This window comes from Cyprinodon tularosa, unplaced genomic scaffold, assembly GCF_016077235.1.
Source record: "Cyprinodon tularosa strain WSP-4 unplaced genomic scaffold, ASM1607723v1 ctg59, whole genome shotgun sequence".
Taxonomy (NCBI): domain Eukaryota; kingdom Metazoa; phylum Chordata; class Actinopteri; order Cyprinodontiformes; family Cyprinodontidae; genus Cyprinodon; species Cyprinodon tularosa.
Genome location: NW_024039329.1, coordinates 1,260,416 through 1,285,638, shown reverse-complemented (window position 1 = coordinate 1,285,638; position 25,223 = coordinate 1,260,416). Strand labels below are relative to the sequence as shown.

The following is a 25,223-nucleotide window of genomic DNA, read 5'->3' as shown; positions in this document are numbered from 1 at the left end:
TGCACGCTCCACATCTGCAGCATTTGGTTCTAATAAAAGAAGGAGAGCATGCAGTGTAGTTAAAAGCCACTGTTTTGGTTGTGTGTGCTGGTACTTCATAGTATATGCTCATTTCTGTTAGACATAAGAAGGAAGAGCTCAACTATGGATTTGCACAATGGAGTATCATATTGATTTCTACAAACACTTCCCCTGGCTCAGAAGGGTAAGGTTATTTTATTACACTTCTGTAACAGAAATAGGTTTGAAGTTTTTTTTTTATTACCAAAGTTACTCCATCAACTGTTTCCAAAGAACTCACTCAGAGTTATTTGCAATCTTTTTGAGAAGAATGGGATTACCTGGCAGTGGGCGATGTACTTGTTTACTGTGGCATGCCAGTTAATTCACCAAATCCCTACCCCCTGTAGAGCCAGTAAACTTGACCCATATCTTTTTCCAGGTCTTTGTTCCCCCCCCCCCCCCCCCCCCCCCCCCCCTGTTTGGGTCTATTAATAATTATTAATCAAAGAACTGTAATATTGAGTGAGCAACTAATTTTGAACAGCTACCATTAATCATATATTTATATCAATAAGTGAAAGAGTAACATAATAATCATTTGATTTCCAGGCTGACAAAAAAAAAAAAAAAGTCTTCTTTCTGACTGACTTGTAACCCGAAATAAAGTTTTCCTTTCACCCCAATAATCTACTGTGATAGGCATCAGCCCTCTCCATGCCCCCTCTTGGATAGGTTATCCTATACAATGGATAAATGTTTGGATGGATGGATGGCTGGATGGATGGCTGGATGGATGGCTGGATGGATGGATGATGGATGGATGGATGGATGGATGGATGGATGGATGGATGAACTTAACAGAGGAAACAAAACCCTGCAGTGCTTTAGATGTTTTTTGTTTTTTTTTGTTGTTTTTTTTTGTCTGTGCTTTTGTGGTCATCCCTCCTGGATAAGTTTTCAATGCCATATTTTCTTGATTTGTCTTTATTGGCTGTGAATCTAGTTTGCTGGAATCCTCTAACCTTAGAAAAGCTTTATAATATTTACCAGATGAGTAGATTTCCTATTGGACTTTTAATTTCTTTAGACTGAGGCACCATGTGTTTTGATTTATATCATCAGACAGGCTTCACATAGTGATATCTTTATTCTAAAGTTTCTACACATCCCGCTTTAATTAGTTTTCAGTTGTTATCTGAAAACTGTTTTGTACTATAGTACTTTTTTTGATCATCTGCAACATTTTGTAAAATAATACAAACACTTTCTAACAGTTCTGCACTGCATTGATATATATTCTCACTTTTTAAATACCTAAAACATAATAAATTTAAACAATTATAAAGGATAGGTAGACTTTTGAAATCTTGAGCTCAATGTTTTTGATGAGACACACAGGCTGCAAGAAGTATGGGCCAACAAGGTAAGGTAACTGGAAAACTTATTTTACTGTCCCTAACCTGGCTATGATAACCCACAAAAACAACACACGTTACCCAGTCTTTTCCAAATGAATTCACGGCATGGTCATAAATAATTAATGCTGTAGTTGCTTTCAATAGAATGTGTATGGTCTCTTCAAACTGCCAAAATATATATAATAGTGTTCAACAGCGTTGAAATGTTTTACAAACCACAAGAGCTTATCTGTTAAATCGGAGAAAAGCTTCCTTATGGGTATTTGACCAACTTTGCCTTAAGCCCAGTTATGCAAAAATTTCAAGCCAGTTCACTTACTTACCTTTCATTAAAAACAATTTACTTTAATTCAATTCAAAAACACCTCTTACTTTTTTGTGTCAAATTTCTTCCATTTCATTTAATGTGAGATTTCACTGAGTAAACAAGCTACACTGACCTAATCCACTTCTTCCCCCCTCAAACCAGTATAAAATGTGGTACACAAAGTTTTAATGCTGGATTAGGATTTGTAAACCTCTTAAAGCCTCCAAAGAGTTCTTGCACTGCAAGAAGTTTAAGGTTTCTGCTTCTAAAACCTAAAGACTGATAAAAAAGAAAACTGAAGACCCGCTCAGCAACTTTTCTTTGCAGAAGACACTAAAATGTATTCATTCTCTATTTTTGACAGGAGAATCTCAGCTCAAACAACAACGGTGAGTCTCACCAAGACTGGTTATCCCGCCTAGAGGGAGACAAAGAGTCACTAGTTCTGCAGGTGGGATACTGCTGCTTTGGTCTTTGGAAATACAGTGAAAGAATGAATAAATAATAAAAAAGGAGTTTCCTACTATGTTTATTTCCTCTGCATCTGAAAATAGAGTGGAAAAACATGGCAACTGATTCAACACTTTGAATGTGTCTCAGAGAAGAGAAAAAAAAAAGAAAGTCTGGAAGGCCAAACAAAAAAGATGTATGGCATTTGTATATTGCAAATCTTGCATGAGTTTCTGTTCCACAAGTCCGGTGAGACAAGTGTCATAAAGTGGGTTTGGTGCTGTTAGGATACTAGAATCTCCTGTTTTGACTGATAACTTGAAGTTGTTGAGCAAGTGCTTGGTAGACAAGCTCAGGCTTGCACCATTATGTGGCAAGTTGCATGTAGGTGTGTTTGTATGCCAGTGTAAGTTTAGAGCAGATACCTTTTAGCACTTATTGTGGGTCTTACAGGAAGAAAACCAATTCTTTAGAAATGTAAATTCAGTCTAAGTACTCATAAGTATATTGTCAGTTTCAGCATCAAAGGGCAACATTTGCTTGCTACAGTAGTTTTAGATTTTTTGCTAATTTCTATACATTAGGCACAAACAGTAAAAAAATATATTTAATTCACTCTTTAATGGAAAGTGTCATTTTTATTTAATCAAAAAAAAAAAAAAAAAAAAAAAAAAATATATATATATATATATATATATATATATATATATATATATATATATATATATATTTTTTTTTTTTTTTTTTATTAAAAATGCATCCAGGTGCAGTGGGTAGCACTGCTGCCTTGTAGCAAGAAGGTTCTGGGTTTGATTCCCAGCCTGGGGTCTTTCTGCATGGAGTTTGCATGTTCTCCCTGAGCATGCGTGGGTTCTCTCTGGATACTCTGGCTTCCTCTCACAGTCCACAAACATGACTGTTAGGTTAGTTTGCTTCTCTAAATTCTCATTAGGTGTGAGTGTGAATGGTTGTTTGTCCTGTTTGTCTCTGTGTTGCTCTGCGATAGAATGGCTTCCCTGTCCAGGGTTTATCCTGCCTCTCCCCCTTAGACAGTAGTTTTAGATTTTTTGCTAATTTCTATACATTAGGCACAAACAGTAAAAAAATACATTTAATTCACTCTTTAATGGAAAGTGTCATTTTTATTTAATAAAAAAAAAAAAAAAAAAAAAAAAAAAAAATATATATATATATATATATATATATATATATATATATATATATATATATATATATATATATATATATATATATATATATATATATATATTAGTGCTGTCAATCGATTAAATTTTTTTAATCGCGATTAATCGCATCAATGCCTGAGTTAACTCGCGATTAATCGCATTTTAATCGCAAATTTTTTTTCTGATTGAAAATCATTTAAATACTCTCGATGACATACAAAAAATACATACAGGCTAGGTTTGTGCCAATGTTCTTTTTTTTAAATGAGAACAGGTCACAGATACTGATTTATGCCATAGAAACATATGGCAAGAAGATGGCATGTAGCAAAAAATAACAAATATGTAGCCAAAAAAAGGCCCTGAAAACAGGCTGATGTAAAAGACAGTCTTTACAGTTAATACAGTCTTTTGAACAAAGACAAGCATTTTACCCTACTGCTATAAAATGTAGTAGAGTTAACATTAGATGTTAATTAACCAAGATAATAATGAACAATTTTCAATCAATACATCAAAATCAATAGACCGACATCACTAGATGGAGGTAGTCTATGAAAGTTACTTTTCAGACTCTTAACAAAAATGAGAACACACACACACACACACACACACACCCACACACACACCGACACACCCACCCACACACACACACACGATACCGACCTGTGACAGCAAGAGTGCCGTAGCAGATTCCATTTCACCTCAGTAATCTGTTTTCTCAGCGTATTTCAGGTTGCTACTAGTTACCAGACACTCAACTTGTTTGTTGGTGGTGGGGCTTAAAGAAAAGGCACTAGCGTCACCCAGTGTATGAGCGTCTTTTTCCCTTGAGGAGCTCCGCTCTGGAAGCCTATGAGAAATGCATACACTGGGGGAAAATAGCCCCGCCTTCCCGCAGGCTGCAGCGGGATGTACTTGGAAAATTTTACCATAAAACCACATAGCGTTAATCTCACGTTAAAAAAATTATCGCCGTTAAAATGGCCTCGCGTTAACGCGATAATAACGCGATAATTTTGACAGCACTAATATATATATATATATATATATATATATATATATATATTTTATTAAAAATGCATCCAGGTGCAGTGGGTAGCACTGCTGCCTTGTAGCAAGAAGGTTCTGGGTTTGATTCCCAGCCTGGGGTCTTTCTGCATGGAGTTTGCATGTTCTCCCTGAGCATGCGTGGGTTCTCTCCGGATACTCTGGCTTCCTCTCACAGTCCACAAACATGACTGTTAGGTTAGTTTGCTTCTCTAAATTCTCATTAGGTGTGAGTGTGAATGGTTGTTTGTCCTGTTTGTCTCTGTGTTGCCCTGCGATAGAATGGCTTCCCTGTCCAGGGCTTATCCTGCCTCTCCCCCTTAGACAGCTTGAGATAGGCACAAGCACCCCTCGAGACCCTGCTAGGGAAAAGCTTGATGGAAAAATGGATGGCTGGATGAAAATGCATCCATTGGTTGTACAGCAGAATAAAATGTGTTTTCACCCATTTAACATTTTTCAAATCTCTTTGTAAAAGCTGTTTATTGGTAAAAGGTGGCCTCTCATCCATCTCTTGAAAAGGAAGGCTTATCATTATTTGAGGCAATCGGTGTACATTTTATACATCCACTGTTAGAAAACTGTATCCTCCAGAACCCGAGTACCTCTTCCACAGAGAACAGGGTTTATCAGATTGAAAAAGCAAGATTTGTTGATGGACTTTTTACTTATTTCCAACAAACAAGTGTAAAACCAATTAATTTAACTTGTTGCTCCAACAATTTAAACATGAGAAGTCGAAGAAAATAACCTGTTGTTCAACTTTGCAGATGGCAATGAGAATAAAATGCTTGGAATCCCTTGGCATGGGCTACAACTGTGCAATCTAATTTGAGGATAGTAGTATCTATCTGCAATCTATGTTCTAAAAAATATTTTGGTTTGTAATATTTATTTTGACATACAAAATCCCACATAGGTGAGTGTATTGACAGACCAGGTGGAGGCTCAAGGAGTAAAGATCCATGATTTGGAGAGTTCCTTGATGGAGCATCAACACAAACTCATCTGTACAGAGGAGATGCTACATCAGGTAGATGCCAAAATAACTTTGACTTATACTGATCTGTCTTGCATACACTGAAAAAAAGATGTGTTAAAGATGACTAAAATAAGAAAAGCCTGATGTTAAATATAACACTAATTTGAAAACAAAAAAAAATTGTTCCATCTTCTAAGCTACAACAGGGCATGAATATAGTCCATCTCTTTTAAACATACTAATTTCTCTGTAGTTTCCTGTGTTTCTCTGCCTCACATTTAGAAATTCTTTTCTTGGATTCCAGTGACAGTGGCTTTAGGATACCTTGACTACAAAAATATTTAAGATGCTCAGACTCTTTCCTGTAGAGTTTTAGCTCTTGGTGCCTGTCTGGTTTATGCAGGGCTAAACTCACCCGTCTGGGCAGGAGATTAACTGAGCAGCAAGCCACACCCCCCAACTGGTAACAACCATGACTGCTCACATGCAGGCGTCTGGAGAGAAGGAGAGAGACGAGAAAGACAGCAGAGGGAGGGATACGGGGAAAAAAACAAGGAAGGGAGAAACAGCTGTAAAAAGGTGGAAAAATAGTAAGGAAAAGAAGAATGCTCCTGCTGTTGAAGTTGAATGTGCTCTGTTGGCATTTAGTTGTTTGCTTCAGTCTTCAAAAAGTTTGTTAGAAGCTACTGGATGGACAGGGTGGATGAAACCTTATCCCACTTGAACTTGGAGACATTGCTTGCATGAAGGCATTACGGGTAGACACTGGATAAACCAGGTATTCGTTTACTTTCTTATGTTGCAACTCTTGCAAAATCTCAACTTTAGCCTGAAGGGAAAACAAACAATTAATTCAAAAACTGGTTTATAACTTTGTCTCTTTTACAGAAACCTAATTTAAGTTTTCTTTTTGTTAAAGGGTCAGTTTCTTGGAGATGTGGTCGAGGCTTTGAACTTGAGCTTTAAATATTTTCCTGGTGACAGTTAAACTTTTCCATGCGCTCTCTAAAGGGGGCCAAGATCTTTTGGAGAAAAAAGCAAACACTCAAAATCCTTATCTCCACTAAAGTTTCAAGCTCATTTCTGGACATTCAGCACCTGCTTGGCATGAACCAAATTAGAAATACATCTACCCCCATGGTCTGGTGTAACTGATGGCTACAAAGCCTTTGGTTATCTACAGTATCTTACCGATCTGTTAAATTGTGATTTCTCAGTTTTAAAAAGGAGGTCATTCATATACGGAGGACAGGGAAATGCACCTGTCAAAGATATTTTGATAATCTGTCAATGAATGTCTTGCATGCTTTTTCTTGGTCTAACCCCCTCCCTCCTCTCTGCTATGTGCTCTGAGCGAGCTGCGAAATAGGCATTATAAATAGTGGTCATGAGTTGTGTATATTTAGCCAACCAAACAGCTTCAGAAACCACTGTGGTTTGTGTGGATAGGGCTGTCACTAGATAGGTGGTAGCTTGCTGTGCCTCACACTCATGCTGCCTTTGTAGAGAAAGCACTGTATATTGTATATAATTGAAGGGATATATGGCTGCACCTCTCTGTCTTTTTTCCCACTCATGCTGTGTGTCATTGACGACAGGAGCTCGTGCATAGGATGTCCCTCGAGAAGCAAAAGCTGAATCTTGTAGGGGAGGTTTCTAATCTGAAACTGAAGCTGGCCGACATGGAGGGAAAACAAGTTCATTCGAATGTGAGGCAAGACAAAGCAGAGGTGAGACTGAAGTAGACTGATATAAGTTTGTCATTTTCACATAAACTTAATGCCTGTATATAAAAAAAAGTTTATTTGAGCACATGTACTTAATTAGTAATTGACTTATAGCAAAGCTAATAACTACATATTTTGTCCAGTGCAATGAAGGGGCTTTCTTTTTAAATTCTCTAAAGCTTGTTTTTTTTAGATGAAGGTCTTTAATAATTAGAAATTTAAACATGGCTCTGATACAAATGACATGGCTTAAAATAATAATCTGCTTATCATTCTGAAGCAATTCACTCAACTGTTGATTTTATAGAAGCCTTTAAACACTTACAGACTCACAGTGGAAAAATAAAATCACCCAAATACTGCTTTTATTATTCCTTTTATGAATTAGATTTAAATTTTTTCCAGAGTTTAACCAGCTTATGTGCTCAACATTTATGTTTTAGGATGTGTTATGTTACCGCCTGACTTCCTGAAGTCTAGAAATTGAAAGCAGAACTTTAAACAGGCAGGATACCACAGTGTAAATACTTAGTCAAAAAGCTAATTGTCAAAAGATATCTTATCCTCAGTTTAAAATAGTTCAAAAAGTGTTGTATTGTTTGATAGCCCAAATATGTGAGGGTTTTGTTATTAGTGCAAATTGTGGTCTCAGGAGAGTTTTAAAATAGAATCCCATTTTAAATGAATATTTCCACATTTTTTATTTTTTTTAAATAATTGGAACGGGATTATTTTTTTAATGGAAGTTTTTGTTTTTAAGTCCAAAATAATATTACACCAGCTATACCTTTACCACCGGCTTTGACTTAGACCAAATATACTCCTTTCATCACAATAATTGTCCTCCATGTTCTTCGCTTATTACATAAACCTGTCCTCACATATGCATGGCTGTATGTACACACAAACAAGTGTTTGGGGGGGGCTCTTGGCTCTGAAGCAAACAAGCTCATGTTTAAAATTAGATATGGAGGCCCTCCATATCATTTGTCATAACTGCTGTACTGGACCCTAAGTAAAAAATGTTCTGTCCACAGTCCAGGCAAAACCAACAGCTCTCTTTTATTAAAAATACAAAAAATGTTTTGGACAAACAAATGTTATCTTATATTTGAATATTAGCACCAACGCGTTTTCCAATATGCATGCCTTTAGATACTGTATCAGTTTTAATTGTAGCCATTTGATTTTAGCTACAGTTAAAAAAAAACAAAAAAAAAAAAAAAAAACATGTTGATTTTTTAGAATGTATAAAAGAGACAAAACAAACCAAGCAATGAAAAAAAAAGTTCAGGGATCAGCAACCTTTACAACCCTGGGAGCCATTTTGCCTTCAGTCCAGCAAAGCAACATTTATTTAGATCCCCAAAAAATAATTCAGAGCAAATTAGCTTTAAAGTTTACCTAATATAATTTTATAGTATTATTATGAAGGTTAAATACATTTTCCTCAAAGGGACATTACATTTTTAATGAAATTTACAAAAAAAAAGGCAGTAGTTTTCAACCCAATGCTCTTCATAGAAATGGTATTTTACATAAAATGCCTAGAAGACACTGCTAACGCTAGCAGTTTTCAGTTACTAAAACAAGTGAAAATTTTAGACCTGTCTGAAATTTCTTTAGATTTTTTTTTGGTTTGTTTAGAAATTAATGTAATTTAACAGCATAGACTTTTAAAAAATACAGTATGTACAAGTCCAGTAAGTTTCTCCTTTTTCTAAATGCTATATTTTTTTTCCTTTTCTTCTCACTCATATCTTTCAGACTGTAGTGAATTTCATTAGTGAACTGCAGGAGCAGATGTGTCAGTTTCAGAAGGAGATCAATAGCAAGATCCAGGAGAAAAAGCCCTCAGAGATCTTGACTGACAGCAGGTTTCCAGCGGTGTGCTCTGAGTCTGCCATAAGCCGAGGCAAAAACCTCCCCACATGCTATGATGGACCCTCAGGGGGTATGCACAGGACAGATGGGGCTCCAGACAGACCTTTGGGGAGCCCAAGAGAGGGTAGCTCAGATGCAGAGCAGCCATGCCACTGTGGAGAAGAAAGAGTAGGCATAGTTCAACTGCATGGCTTTTACTGTTGGAACTAAATGGATCTTCTCAATGTGTTGTCTCAATGTTTTGTCTTCTATAACTTTTATCTAATAGTTTAAGTAGCTTTGAATTTAGCTTAATAAACAGAGCAATACCCTTCTTTTCTAAATGAATGTACAATTTCAAGAATCTTTAATAAAAGCATTTTATTAGTAATAACAATGGGCATCTTTATGACAGCAGCTGGATATAAAGCCTGATAAAATGCTTCCTGTTTTTAGGTTTTAATTAAAGAAGTTAGAATTCTCAAGGACAAAATACAGCATCTGGAGGACCAGAAGCTACAGTATGAAAGGAAGCTCAAGGCTACCAAGGTAAACTATCTGTTACAGATACACCATGAGCCCAAATTTTACAGTTAATTCTCCATTCCACTCTTCTGACTGTAGTCCTGTCTCATGATTTTTCCACTAAGCTAATCCCTCTGTCATGCACATTCTTATTCTCTTTTATTTACCTTTTCTCTTTGTCATGCAATATACATAGAATTAATAATTCTTGGTGTATTTCAATTAGCATATTTCATCTCTTCACACTTGCTTTTACGATTGACTTTTTGCTCTTCATAGTTTATTTAAGTTAATTAAAATATACATTCATGTCAATTGAACATTTTACTCTTCAAATATTTTTTTCAAAATGTTATTTAATTATCACATTGGTAAAGATATTACATTTTAAACATTTTGAGACATTCTATTTTCTTTTACCAGCACTCTGTGGGATTATAGGGATTTGCTGTAGTTTTGATGTCATCAGATAGACTGTTCACAGTGCTTTTGTTAGAGAGGAACACTCCAAGATGGCTGTGCTATTAGGAAGTAAATACAGAATGAGGTTCATGAAAGAAAAAAAAAAAGTTAGAGGCTGGAGTTGGATTTACATGAACAACTAATGGGAGTTTTGAAGTTTTTGTGCAACCAAAATATATCTTATTAATATAAAACCTAGTTGTCTTCTTACCAGTATATCAGCTATATTCTTCTATTTTCATTGTTGATTCAAAGAGCTGTCTCATTTAACTTTACTTTTAGGACTCAAAAGGAGTTAAGCGTAAACTTAATCTCCTGTATCTTATTTTGAAACAAACTGTAAACTCTGGGATGATTTTGTTCAACATTTTGTACAGCAGAATTTGGAGGATACATTTTCTTTTTTGCTTTGTTTGGGATGTATCATAAATGAAAGAGGGGGAAAAAAAATAATCAAAACAGGGCTCTAAGCATTGGGACACACTAGCCTGGCCAGCTAGAATGACATGCGAGCTGACCTAGGATTTAGGATTTTAAATCCATTTATGAGCCTATGTATCATTGATAGTAAATGTTCATGATATAGATATTTTCTTTTGAATAAACCTTTGTGTAAATGGTGCTAATATTCTTTACTGTACAACCTCAGACAGAGATCAACAGCCTTCAGCAACTTCTGCTCAGTAAGAATGCAGAGATTGAGAGCTTGCATACTCAGTTGCTGGCCAGACCTCCTCTGACCACAGAAATCTCAACCAGAGGTGAGCAAACCATTCATGCACATTCAAGCCATGAGTGACATACCAGTGTAAACAAATTCATAGATAAAGAGAGTTATCCTATAAAAAAATGCCTTGACCAAATATAAACTGTGTTTTGAGGGTATCTGTGTCTGTCCCTCTCAGAGGAGATGTACAGGAAGAGGCTATACACTGAATGTAAGACTATGCAGCACTAAATTAAAAATCCTTTGGGACCTGTCTACTTTTAATTTAATGTTCCTGCCTTTTTCCTTGGGTCCTTTTCTTAATTATACTTTTTATTTCCTTCTGCTTTAAGGGACGCCTTTGAAAATGAAAAATGTTTACAGTAAACTACTTTTTAACTCTTCTTCATTGGGTTTATATCTTGTATTAAGAATCAGTCTTTATTCATCAAATATTGTTTCTGGGCTGTTGATTGTTTAAATTTAAAGTAATTTATTGCACATGTTGATTATTGCAATTAATGCATGGAAATATATATAAAAAAAATCTCTCTACAGACCTAAATAGGCCAAGCTTAGTTTTGCAGTAAGCAGTTCCCAAAAACTTATTTGAGTGATGTGTAGAGATGTTAAAACTAATGAAGACATTTTGGCCAAACATTATCATAAGAAAGTGATCTAAAACTTGCTGGCATATCCTTTCTTTTCTTATCTACTTTTTCAGTTGAAGGATCTGTATGTACAGAACATGAACAGCTGCCAAAATAGAATAATAAAAAGCTTTATTCTTTTTTTGTTACCAAGATCAAGAACTTCAAAGACTTCGAAGTGGAATGAAGTCGCTGATGGCTGCCAATGATGAAAAGGTAAGAAATTATGTGAAAGCAGTTGGTCAAAACTAAGCCATGATGGCAACACATCACATTAATGTATAAATTTATTTCAACTTTGTATGAGCAAAGACCAAATTTTTTCAAATGCCTGAAAGTAGCTGCTTTTAGACCCTGTTATTTCTTAGAGGTTCCTCCCTCTGACCATTTATAGCACAGAGGGTCTTTTGTATTCTTCCACTCAGACTATCTTGCACTTAAAGCATTTGCAGACAGACTTGCATGTGGCCCACTGCTGAGAACCTGCACATGGACACACACACCCTGATACAAGTCTTTTTTAGACTAGCCACAATTAAGCAGGCTTTGCTTTGCCAAGCTTAATTTTGGAGTGAGCAGCATTAAGAGAATTTTGGTAAAATCATGACTGGCACCACTTCAAAAAACACACACTGTGCAGCTGGTTGCCATAAAATACAGTTTAAAGTGGGGCCTAGGTCTAACCCCTCTCTGTCCATTACTTTGATGTAAAGGCCATACTGTGGAAGAGTAATGTTTGGGTGTATCACACACCAGTGGTTTAAAACCAGCAGTGGGATTTCATGCTTTCAAACTTTTAACAAATATCCTAATAGGTTTATGTTGACTTACTTAAAAGCTCCCTGCTGTGTTTTCTGCAGGACAGACAGATTGAGGAGCTAAATCTACTCCTGAATCAGTGCAGACAGTTCAAAGAGGTTACTCACATCTCAAGGCAAGGTAATGGGATTATTTATTATTTTATATGAGTTACTGGGTTTCTCCCCATATGATGTATAATGTTTAATCCCTCCTTATGTTGTGGAAGGGCCATCTGCTATTCGTTCCTTGTCGAATGGTCGAACTGCTTCAAGTAGCAGCGAGGAAGGAAACCAGGTGCTGACGAGGACTGTTGACTCTGCCAGTATAAAATCTGATGATGGGAAGTCTGAAGTGAGTGAGCAAACATTAAAGAAATCCTATTTATTTTAATGTTTGCATTAGAGCTAGTTGACTATGTCGTCCATAAATATGCTTTGTGTGATTTAATTTTTTTGAACCATGACAGGTGTCAACAAGTAGTTTGTCCTCCCAACAAACATCATTTCAGTCAGTCCAGAAAGATAATGATTCCAGGTAAATCACTACTTTTGAAACCAGTTACTCTATTTGGGATCTTTCTGAGTACACTGTGTTTCTCTTTACAGAACAGAGCCACAGACTTTCACAAGCAGCTTGAATGACATGACAAATGGACCTTCACCAAAGGTATCTTCTGGTATTTGTGTTGTATTTACCTTAAACTTGAAATGAAAGAAACAGGCTTCTATCATGGACAGTTTTGTTTGTGCTATACCTTTACACTCCTTGTGTGTTTAATATTTTTTATCTGTAAGTAAAAAACATGACAAGCATTACTTAATACATGAAAAGTGTCAACAAATATTTTTTGTAATTTTCATATTCTATGGTCTATTTCTGTGTGGGCCACATTTGTCTTAAGCGGCATCTTATATTTGATAAATGTGTTATGAATTTGAATCCTGTAATTAGCTTTTGTGTCCAAATAGTTCAGCTTTAGACTGATCTGTACAAAGAATATTTATCTGCAGAAGTCCTGGTCTATGTCAGCTTTGTGCACAATATTTATCATTGTACAGACATCTAGTGTACTTTTGAATAAACAGTGCCCTTTGACTAATTATTTTAGGTTTTGCAGCATACTCATAGGGCAAAATGTAACAGTAAAGGTGTTTAAATGTCTAAAGTAATTTAAATTCATCAGTATTAATAAGTAATTTTCTTCCTTTTTTCATATTTCAAATTTGTGAATAGTTTCTCCATGGTGAAATGAGTGAAGGGAAAAGTCAGCCTCTGCCTCTGAATTCAGCAGTCCTGGAACAAAATGAAAATGGAGATAAAGATACTCAAAGTCAACAAAATCCAGATCGATGTGAAGATGGAGACTCTTGCCATAGTAAGTGCATAGTAAAAAAATAAAAATCACCAGATTGTTACTTAGGATATGATAGGCTGCACTCTTTAATACGATTTGGCATAGGATCTCTGAGTGGTCTAGTAATTCCCATGAGAGCAGACAAGATTCATATTTGGAGCTATAACCACTCTCTTCTGACCAGACGACCACTGTACGCTTGATCACAGCTAATTGCAGAGGCTCCTGTCAGAGCAGAAGGATCATGGGACAGGGTTGATTACCCAACCCAACCTCTTCCTTGCATGGACTGACCACATTCAGCTCAGCTCCACCCTTCCTTGATGTGACCGACCAGTTTTAAATCCAGGCACACCCTGTTATCTTGCTGAAACATTTTCACTGACAGACGTGATTATGAAGATCATACCTTGGAAATGACCCAAAATTGTTCATTTCTCTATTTACCCCGTCACTTGCAACCTGTACCCATCAAAACATTTTAAAATGCTACCAAACATGTTTCCCATTTATGAAATATAGAAAGAAAATCTAGCCCTAGATTCACTTATCATCAGCAAGATATTCTCAGAAACATTGCCTAAACTACAGGAAATAGATATAATCTTTACTCAGATGTCTTCAATCAAGAGCATTATTTTGGCAGTACACTGCTGAAGCTTAGTCTGCTCTGCTTCTACTCTGAGCAAAGTATTTTTTTAACAACACAAACACATCTTCAAAGGAAAAAAAAAAGTGGTATTTTTAGGAAGCAAACAATCTGCATCCTCTTTGTCCTCAGTAACTGTGGTTTTTTTCTAACCTCTTATAGAAAACTTTGAGAAAGCCCATGACTGTAAAACCAGTGAGAATTCCCCTGCTGATTGTGAGCCGCGTGTTCAGCCTGGCCAGCGAGCTATTGGATCTCCTGAATATATGAAGAACAATAGGAGCTTCAAGAGATTCTGGGGAAAGTAAGTAAAGAGACACAAAACAAGTAAACAATCTTCACTCACTTTAGAAGCAAGTCCTATTATTTATTACATTTTTCATAAATTTTTTTTTACTTTTTATATGCTGATGAAGGTTCTCAGTCATCCAGGTCATAGTCATTCTGGGTGTTCACATTCTGGATAAAGAAAATAGGTGGTTTGAGAGGGGCGTGAAGGAAGCCATCTATGTGAAGAGAGAAAAACCAACTTTAAACAGAGATGGTGGACTCAGATTCCAGCTTCCAAAAACAATTCAATTCAATCATAGACATGATCCCTTCTAGATATCACCAAACCCCCCACCCCATCACAGAGGAACGAGGGACCTACACGCTCCGGCCGGTGAACAATACCTCCTTAACGACTGACTCTTAACAATCATAGACAGGTTTCAGGTATTACAGGAGACAATCCCCCCCTTAACGGCAATCCCCCCCCTTTAACGACCGACCCTCAGAATCATAGACAGGTTTCAGATATTAGTCTAATGATGGAACCAAACGACCAATTCATCGGTTACCATTGCATGTTTCCAAGCAATACAAGGCTTTGTCTATATAAGACTCAAACTCACTGCGGAACCAGACATTTGAATTCAGAAAGCTTCCTGGAGAGGTGGCGAAACGTCTTCAAATCTTGGAAACCAAGTCCAGTGGATATTTTTTGAATTTTTACAGATTTACTCTTTATAAATAAGCATGGGTAAAAAAAAATATATATATATAGCAAGCACTGTATAGTAACAGAAAAAAAAAAAAAATAATCCCTGTCTGTTGCTCTGCTTTCCTGCTGCTTTCCACCATCTATCCCTGACAGCAGGAGCTCTGAAACATACAGTATATTATTACTTACCATACTAACTAAAAGATCAGAATTGAGCGTTAAGGCCTGCAGTGTGAATGTAGCCACACAATAATGCCTGCCCCCACCGCATCACAACAAGCACATACTTTTCTCATCAACTTTGTGGACCTTTCCATTGACTTCCATTAATTTCTAAAGCTTAACCGTGTCTTGCCCTAGTCCTAACCATTATGGGTTCATACCTAAACCTAACCCCAAGCCCAACCTAAACTCACTCCTGTTAAAGATAGGCTCTATTTATGCACCCTGATGCTCTATCTCTTCAGTTTTTTTCCCTGAAAAGAGATAATTCGGGACAAACTCTTAAAATAACACTTCATAACTTATATATATATATAAAATACCCAGAAGATATGACAACAGATTCTAATGAAAATTATAATCTTACTCAGATCAGAGAACTTGCTTAGAGTTTACAGAATGACTGCTCATTGCTGCTCACCTCCGGGGTCACTGCACTTTAACAGTTAAAAAGGCATTTTATACATCTCCAGTCTGCCACATCTTCATATTTTACATCATACACGTTAGCAGATGAGTAGACATCCATGCCTCCAGCCTTATCAAAATATTACACTTCGTTCTTAGATGAAGGACGGCGCTCTCATTCCATTTCCAAATCTGTGCCACGTACAGAATGAAGATTATAATTATATCCAGACAGAGGTACTGTCTTAATTAGATTAACTATTGTGGAAAATATCAGTTCTGACATGCAACAGGCAGCCAATACCAAGGTGTAATAATCTCACCTATCATCAATGATAATTGTCCTAATGCTCCTTAGTCCTAAACGTGACCCCAGACCCAAAAACAGCAATTCCCCTTGTGGGATCCAGGCATAGGACCCAACAAAGAGCAGCTAGTCAACAACATGCCATTTTTCCAGAAAATAGGCCCCACAATATTACCGAAAAACAAGAACACACACACACGATTGTATTTCTATTCATATTGAGACTCTACATGAACTTAAATACATTTTAGTTACTGCATTTAAACCTAACCCTGACATTTTCCATAACCCTAACCATTATCAGCATATTCCTAACCCTAACCTTAACTTGATTAACACCATACCTCTAAACGGACTCTCTAAGTTATAAATGGGGTCAGCACATTAGGACCCTTCGGTCTCCATGGACTTCCATTCATGTTGCATTCTTTTCTAACCAAGACCATTACCCTAACCATTACAGAAACATACCTAACCTTAATCCTAACCTAAACTCAATTCATAGCTTAGTCTTAAACCCAACACCCATCCCAAGAAGATAACCTTTCCTCATGGGGACCAGTCATTGGTCCCCACAAGTATAAATCAGAATAATGTGGCATATTCCTGGGAAATTGTCCCTACAAGGTGACAAAATATGGTCACTAACACTCACACAGAGACAATTATCAAGTGTCACTATTTCAGTGGGAACTTTCCATTGACTTTATTTATTTGCAGGTGATTTCTACAGCCCAACCATGACCTTTATTCTAAACCTAACCATTAGTGTTACAGACATAACCCTAACCAAAACACAATTTACATCCTAGTCCTAACTAAAACAGTAATCTCCCCCAAGGCATCCTGGCGGAGGTCCCCTCAAGGATGATAGATCCCCAAAAGATTTTAATAGAAAGTGGCCCCCACCATGTAGGAAAAACAAATGCGTACATACACACCGAGCACACAAAGAGACCAACATAATGATATTGAAAGGCTGAAGAAAAGCTAATAAAAAGGCTGAGTTCAGAGAAATGGCACATTGAGTTTTAGTTTGCTTTGAGAATCAAATCTGCAATTGGTTTAATCTGCAACTTTGTGCTTTTATTAACACAGGCTACGTAGAACCCAGTCTGGGGGGTTCCAGCCAGCAGATCAAGAAGCCAGCCAGTTTAGAAGAGGAGGCTTGCGTGCAACCGCAGGGCCGAGACTGACCAGAACCTCTGAATCTAACCCCACATGGTAAAGCAAGTTGTGTTTCTACATTTTCCTATTTTCAGTATATGATGAATAATGTTATATGTCTCTTTATACAATTTGTTGCTGTCAGTGATCTGAATATTCCATTCAGTCAATGGACCAAGGAGCAAGTGTGTAGTTGGCTTGAGGACTATGGACTTGGCCAATACATCAATCTCACCAGACAGTGGGTTGAAAATGGGCAGACACTTTTGTCAGCCACGCCTCAAGATTTTGAGAAGGTTAGAGAACTTTAAGCCAAGCAGAAAATTTAGACATTTATCCATTCATATAGTATATAATTTATCGGAGCCCATCTTTTATTTTATGTTGACCTTTCCTTTTGATTTCAGGAAATGGGTATGAAGCATCCCCTTCACAGGAAAAAGCTGCAACTTGGTTTAAGGGCTTTTACTTCCAAAGTTACAGAGAAATCCTCAGAGTTGGACCACATCTGGGTTACCCGTAAGAGTTTATATGCAACAAATTCTTCTCAAACCTTTCTAAATTTTGTCAGATATAAACTCACAAAGTACTGTTTAAAACACAATGTGGTAGGTAAACCCATTGCATGATAACAAGCAATTTAACATTTGTCAAAACAAAGAGATAAAAGTTTGCAAAGTATTTGCAATAAGGAAGTTTTATAATGTATTTGAGTGAGCACAGTTATGATGCTATTTTTTTCTACATAGGATGGCTGGATGATATCGGCTTGCCTCAGTATAAGGATCTATTTTATGAGGCTAGAGTCGATGGACGGATGATTCAGTATCTAACTGTGGTAAGCTCTAATTGAATGTTTAAACACTTTTTGAATACACCTAAAAATCATTAAGTTGTTTAAGTTATTTTTTTATTTATTTACTTTTGTCATCACAGAATGATCTCTTGACATTAAAGGTCACCAGCCAGCTTCATCATCTCAGCATTAAATGTGCTATTCATGTTCTTCATGTCAATAAGTTCAACCCAAATTGTCTTCGGCGCAGACCTGGGGAAGAGGTTTGTTAACAAAAAAATTATTAAGTTACATAAAAAAGCACTTGGACAGTGCAGACCCTTACATATTGTGACTACCACCTTAGGTTTATCCCTGTATTGACAGAATATTAAAAAAATAAATCCTGGATCATCACCAAAATCTTTTAATTTGTCTCCAGTCCCGATATTCACCCTCTGAATATTTCAGCAAAGTCCATAACGTTTTTATTTTTTAGAAAACAGACAAACAGAATGACAAGCCAATGCAAATAAAGACATAATCTTCTTGGTAGAGGTAAAAATGACATTATACTGAATATTCAGAGTACATCCTTGCCTTATAGATATTCAAATGCAAGAATATTCCTAAAAGGCCTCTGGATATTGGAATGTTGTAATCTAACAAAAAATCCACAAGATGGCAGCAGAGGGGACATGTATTTAAATGCAGCATTGTTTTTGCTTTTAAAAAAATGCTCTTATCATCAATGAGGTATTATACATTATTTTGTTAAGAGTTAAACAGATATTTGTGTAATTTTGGTAGTATATGATTTTAAATATTTGTTTTACTTTTATTCACAGAAACACCCCTCTCCTTCAGAAGTAGTACAGTGGTCAAACCACTGTGTAATGGAATGGCTAAGAGCAGTTGATCTTGCTGAGTATGCACCTAATCTACGGGGGAGTGGTGTACATGGTGGACTTATTGTAAGTACTGTGAAAAAACAAAAAACAAAAAAAAACTTTCTTTTCAGTTTGGTGGTAATATATTGAATAGGATATTGTAACTGCTAATTTGCATGTCTAAAAACAGTTACAAAAATTACATTTGGAAACAAACTGTTTATTATGTGACTATAAGGGGGGTTAGATAATAAAAAATTATTAGCTGGAAACCCATGAGGGCAGTCATATTCTATTATACTTTGGTGAGAGATGTGATCAACCACTTCAGTCAATCCTGGGGGTCCTTTTGATCAGTGGAGGGTAAGAATAACAATAAACAGGCTAAAATAGAAATTATGTTGCATCAAATGGGGCTAATCCTATTTAATTACCCACTTTCCAATCCTAAATTTATTCAGAATCGTATGACAGTAGTGCAGAGCAGTGATACTCATACCCCTGGTGGTCCGCAAATGCATTGCGGACATCAAAAATATTGTATATGCAGAGAACAGCCTTGGATCAGCTGTTTTTTTACACTAAGCTGTTAGACTGACTGACTGACTTAAACTAATTAAGTCAGTCTGACTAAAATTTTTGTTCAGCATTTTGCTCCCAATTACTCAGAGGAGCTCCAGTTTTAAAAAGGCACATTTATAACATTTTTTTTGCATTTATTTTGATTCCTAACTAACTTCCAGGAAACATATTTATTTATTTTTTTTTTTTTTGTTGAGATAGAAAGAATAAAATGTCTAAGAATTAAATGCTTGAATTAAAAGATTAAGTAAAATTGTTTTTATTTTATTATCAGTTATTGTACGTTCCACTTTTGGACAATCATAAATAATTATGACTGAGGTGGGTACTCAGGGTAAGACAAAATGCCCAAAGGGGTACACAAGAGAAAAAAGGTTGGGAAGCACTGATCTAGAGAGACAAAAAAAACAGGGTTTCAGAGAAGAACATTTCCCATTTGCAATAATTTTTATAGGTTGTGGCTTTAACATAAATAATAAAAAAATATATATATACATATTTTCTATTTTCTGTGTTAGGTCGAAATATTTTATTTTTTTGCCCCCTTTTTTTGTCCATAGATCCTGGAGCCTCGGTTTAGCTCTGAGACTTTGGCCCTGCTTTTAAATATTCCTCCACAAAAGACTTTGCTTCGACGTCATCTTGCCACTGCTTTTGCTGCCTTGGTTGGGCCTCAAGCCATGCAGGAGAAACGGGACTATGGCAATGCCACAGGCCATGTACCACTTACTACCACTGCTAAAGTAAAAGTAAGATGCCCATTTAAATAAATCGTTTGGTCACTGTTGTTAGAAGAAAAAAATCTTGATATCATAATGGGTGAGTATTGTGTTTAACCATTTGTGTTCTTTCAGCCTAAGAAGCTGGGCTTCACCCAATTCAGTCATCTCAGAAAGAGGAAATCGGATGAATCTGCAGACTACATATGCCCAATAGACACTGAGGCACTAAAAGTGAATGGAGTTTCTCGCTTGCTTTCATCCCACAGAGGCTTCAGCTCAACTTTGGACAGACGAGTTGAAAAGGGGCAATCAGCAGGTCTAAAAGCTCAAACAACAGATCCAGTTGATACCTGAATAAACACACATAATTCTGGATCTTTCAAACATATGCTGACTTAAACTTTCAAGAAAAAATTATTTGGCTTTTCACCAGGACCTATTTATCTTGGGATCTGCTGGATGGGCTGAAAATGAGATTTTGAATACAAGTAACAACTGTTTTATTTCTCACAGCTTTATTTTTTATTATTTTTTCAGATGTGATTTCAAAGCTATCAATATTTAAGTGGTAATAATACATTATGCCAAAAGTATTTGTTTGCCTACTTTTTACATACACAATCAATTTTATGACTCTATTTTTATTTTATGGGGTCCAATGTGTTGATGGACCTCCATTCCGAGCAACAGAAACTTTTACTATTCTGTAAACATCTTCTGCAAGGGTGGGTGTTTAGAGTGGAGAAAATAGTTAGAAGAAGACCAGAATTGCAGCGTCCTCTTTTCTTGATCCCAGTGCTTTGTAGGGTGGGCCACGACATATTGGAGGCAGTCAAATTTTACATCACCAACCTTGATACAAAACGCAAAAGATCTAAATTCAATAAGTTATTGGTTTGATCCAATGCATTTATTTATGTATTCTGGCTTTTTTGTGAATAGTATAGAAAAGGCTGCTCAGTGCATTCCTAAAGAATATTGATTCCGAAGCTTACCCCATTGCTTTAGAAATATTTTATTGGCCATTTTGTACTTTCTTTATGTCAGAATATTTTGATGTATATCAGGATTGTCTGTACGGCATAATAAATGGCATTAGGTTCCTCAAGACAGTCCTTTCTTTATGTCTGTCGGTGTGTGTGTGTTTGTGTGTATGCGGCGGGGGGGAGCTCTGGATTTTGAATTCTTTTCGAGTTTTCTACCCCTGGTATTGCGTTTGTACTTAGAAAAAGAAAAAAAAAAGTATTGGACGGCTTCATGGCCCCGAGTGAGTTCATTTTTTAACTCCCTTCAGCTATTAGTCTCTTTATCATCTTATTTTGAAATTCACTGGGATATTTCTGAAAAAAAAAAAAAAAAAAAAAAAACACGAAGCAGCACCTAGAGGCTAACTTTCCAAACAGAAAAGGGATGGTTGGTACATAGAATCATTTTGTGGTTAAAGTGTAAACATATACTGTAAGGTGAATTCTAAATATATTCCTGGGAGCTTAGACATGAAAAATAACTTCCTTTTTAACAGCAAAGATGTTTTCTGCAACTATTTAATGTGACAGCTCGGCTTGCTTGTTTGAACGAAGCAGCTTTTTGGCTTTTGTTAGACATGGCCACACAGAGATCACCCTCAAATCTGAGGAGTCGTGATCTGTACTTTTGTTTCATGTATGTCTGTGCAGATATGTGGGTGCAAATTGACACAGTGCATCAGTTGAAGTTTTCTAAAGTGCTGGGTACTCTGTTGCTACTAACAACCAGAACTTTTTCAGCACGCATGCGCACACCTAAGAGTCTGTAATGTATGATCAGAGGAGAGGTCGAGCAGGGCTTCTTGCATCTCTGATGACAGGTGATGCGAGATGATGGTGAAAGGCTGCCCTATAGATAGATAGATACTTTTCCAGCATGTCATAATTTGGGGAATACCTTTTGAAACTTTTAAGCAATTTCCTGAGGTGGCAATACTTTTTTCATAGTTTGTATGTTTATGTCATTACTCCCCATAAAGACTTCAAGCTACATTTCACCACTTTCCCCATCAAGTTGGACAGCCCACAACTCCAGCGTCCTTCTAAATGCTGTGAACTTAGTGGACAGATTCAGTGTTTAGTTACCGACAGCAACTGGCTTTGTGATAAAATGCCTGAGACAACCGCTCACCTCCCTTCTAATGTCTGGTCAGAAGTTACATTAATTTTGCACATATATATTTTTCTAAATGATTAGGCAATTCACAGAAATCATCTTGTGACACCAATTGGGGTCTATACCCTAAGGTTGAGAATGTCTGTTTTAGATAATCAAATAATGCTATCTGTAGATAGATCTGTAAATCTGTCGGTGTTGGCATGTAGCTGCGGTATGGAACAGAAAAAAGAAAGTTTCTTAGAATTACTCTGCGGGGAAAAAAGATCATAGTATATAATATTGTTTTGAGTTAAAAACAAAATAAAAGCTTAAATTATTAGCTAAAAGTATGCTTCTCAGCACCTTTTTTTTATTATTTACAGCATAATTTGTTTTTGTTAGTAATTTCACATTCAATTTACATACTTTTTTTTGTTAATGAATCATCTTTGTAACAAAACTTAATGTTCCCAGTAATTTAGTTTGTTACAGTACTTGTCAACATTTGATTAACATGCTGGCAGATCTCTACTAGTCTAAACTGACTAAAAGTGGCAGTGCTTGGTCAAAAGCTCACTTAATAATAAGTAGTTTATCCATTCCAGTCCTGTAAGTGAAAAAGTGTACTTTAAATAACATTTTTAAAATCAGTTGAAGATTGTGTAAAATAGTGGGTTGTGTGAAACAGGTGTTGCAGAGAAATAAAGGCTACAAAAATGGCTTTACTTTTAAAATACAAATGCATTGTCTGCAAATCTTAAGCATAACAATAACGGCAATTGGTATTATTGCTAATCTGGTTCTAACAAAACAACAAAACTCTTTTAGCTTTAGATACTATCTAAAGCTATATATACTGATAAACTTTTAAAAGAAATTTGAGAGATATAGGAGCAATAGTTGGCATATTTTACTATTTTAATAAAATTTGTTTCTCAAGTATAGAAGTAAAATTTTTATTATGCACAATAAAATAAAAATTGTTAAATGAGAAGGATAATCATAATATAACATTTCTATCAATCCTTTTAAACCAGCAGGTGTCAGTGTTGCCTTGGAAGTCTTACAGAAATGGCACCAATTATGAGCTTATATCTTTAGTTTCAGTTTCAACATTTATGATTTAGCAGAGAAGAAATATGATCAATTTTACTTTGGTGTAACAATTTCATCACCCAATTTGCTCTGTAGTCTTGAAAAGTCAAACAATAAACTCATTTTTCAGTGCGTGAATTGCAGAGTATGAGAATTTCAAGTTTCTTTTTCACTCTAATTGTAAAATAAGTGAATATTTGGTTTGTTAGACTTGTTAGACTTTTTAAGACAAAAAAAATAAATAAAAATAAACTCAAGTCAAACCTTTATGACTTAACCTTTTTTTTTTTACTTCTTTGCGTAGAGAGGTTGGCTTTGTTTATAATAGAGTATCTTGGGCTAATTTCAGTAATGTGATTTAGCCTGCACCCGCTGACAGTTTAATAGCTCTTATTTGTGTCACTCTCTCTCATAATGCCCCAGCTATAAATTGTTATGTGCAGTGAAGTAAGATTTGACTGACATCTTACCTTGCAATATGGCATCTATTGTTTTAATTAAGTGAAAGTGTTAGTGAAATTTATTGGTTTTGAAGTTACTTGTTAACAACTCCAAGACAAAAACAGTGAAATGGAATCATTATGGTTTACATTACATACATAATTTGTCAACCATTGCAAATGATTAAACATTATCTCACAGTCATTGTCAATTCATCTGCTACTCCGCTGTATCACATGGTTTTGATCTTTTTTTTTCTTATTATTCTTCATTCAGCTTTTTCCCTTCAGTTTTTTGTTTTTAATACCATTTTGTTCATTCTAATAAGAGGCCAGTTTGGGGTTATTTCACTAACAAGTCTATGTATTTTTTTACTTTTCCCTTTTCTGCCTGATCAATGGACCCTTTCAGATGATTAGTGGACTTAATCATATTTTTATCTGATGTCTCTGGGCATTCCTTTCAGTAAAATACCACCAGCTGGCCAGTTAAGGTAACATATTTTATATTAAGTCAATACTTGTGCCGGATACTCTCTACCAAGCCACTGAAGCTGAATCTGTCTCAGCCACACCAGTTTGTTCTGACAGGCCTGCCACAATGATGACTACATCATCCAGATGCGGCACAGTGCCTCTGAGCCAGTGCTGACATCTTGTCTAAAGGAGCAGCCAGTTGTCTACACCAGTTTCCTTCTGACCCATCAAACCTCAGAGCCTCATCTCATTTCTTACAACCAGGAAACATCACCCATGCTGGTTGCTCATTTTCCCTTTCTCCAAGATGAGTTCACTCAACGTGACAGAATTGAGTCGCTTTTTAATTTTTTGCAATATTTTGCAGCTTCAAATTTTTAAATTACCCAAAGACATGTTGAACTCACTGCAATAAACTTTATGAGAGCGTTAGTCTTGAAAAACATGTCAGAAACAGAAGATAATTTTATAGAAGAACAAAGTACATAATAACAAATTTTATCTTTTTATGTTCACTTAAAGATGATCCTGTTAAAAAAAGGATTAAAACTCAAAAATATTAGTTCAACACCCACAACAGTTATTACCTGATATAAATATTGGATTACTAAAGAGAGACAGCAGGCGCAAATCGTGGCAGAGAGCCTGCCACTGATTTCTATGACCTGCCCCAACACCGGAGCGGGTGCCAGACAGCCCTGCTGTCTATTTTGGCTATTTTGAATGACAGCCACGCTGCAGCAGATCGTTGCCAATAAATGACTTTTGAGGGTACAGTTACATTTCCCAGAGTACTTAATATGGACAACAGAGAACAAATTGAAACCCTTCAGGCCATGTAAAATTGGAAGGGAGATTACGATGAGAACTCTCCAGCCAAACTTTTATCTTTGGT

The 25,223-nt window shown here is 36.1% G+C and overlaps 1 protein-coding gene across 4 annotated transcripts; it reads left to right on the top strand.

Annotated features, from left to right (window-relative positions):
• ppfibp2a (PPFIA binding protein 2a) lies at positions 1–21,300 on the top strand. 4 transcript variants are annotated; one of them, XM_038306736.1, is made up of 23 exons: positions 1–205; positions 2,093–2,179; positions 5,335–5,448; positions 6,996–7,127; positions 8,892–9,176; positions 9,444–9,536; positions 10,624–10,735; positions 10,880–10,912; positions 11,485–11,546; positions 12,191–12,269; positions 12,358–12,482; positions 12,598–12,665; positions 12,737–12,797; positions 13,365–13,506; positions 14,297–14,438; positions 17,155–17,280; positions 17,369–17,519; positions 17,631–17,742; positions 17,973–18,061; positions 18,160–18,282; positions 18,847–18,972; positions 20,031–20,219; positions 20,325–21,300. In XM_038306736.1, exons 1-23 carry the CDS (start codon positions 158–160, stop codon positions 20,544–20,546), a joined length of 2,721 nt encoding a protein of 906 aa, XP_038162664.1. In that variant the 5' UTR covers positions 1–157; the 3' UTR covers positions 20,547–21,300. The 4 variants fall into 4 exon arrangements, with proteins under 4 accessions (XP_038162664.1, XP_038162667.1, XP_038162665.1 ...); XM_038306739.1 differs by lacking the exon at positions 5,335–5,448 and having other exon boundaries at positions 3–205; XM_038306737.1 differs by lacking the exon at positions 10,880–10,912 and having other exon boundaries at positions 4–205.
• The last annotated feature ends 3,923 nt before the right edge of the window (positions 21,301–25,223 follow it).

What these genes read in the sequence shown, in the direction of transcription:
- ppfibp2a (XM_038306736.1), top strand. Translation starts at nt 158, where the DNA reads ATGGAGTATCATATTGATTTCTACAAACACTTCCCCTGGCTCAGAAGG. An exon ending in CAGAGGAGATGCTACATCAG is followed by an intron (nt 5,449 to 6,995) that starts GTAGATGCCAAA and finishes CATTGACGACAG; the next exon opens with GAGCTCGTGCATAGGATGTC. An exon ending in AGATGGAGACTCTTGCCATA is followed by an intron (nt 13,507 to 14,296) that starts GTAAGTGCATAG and finishes AACCTCTTATAG; the next exon opens with AAAACTTTGAGAAAGCCCAT.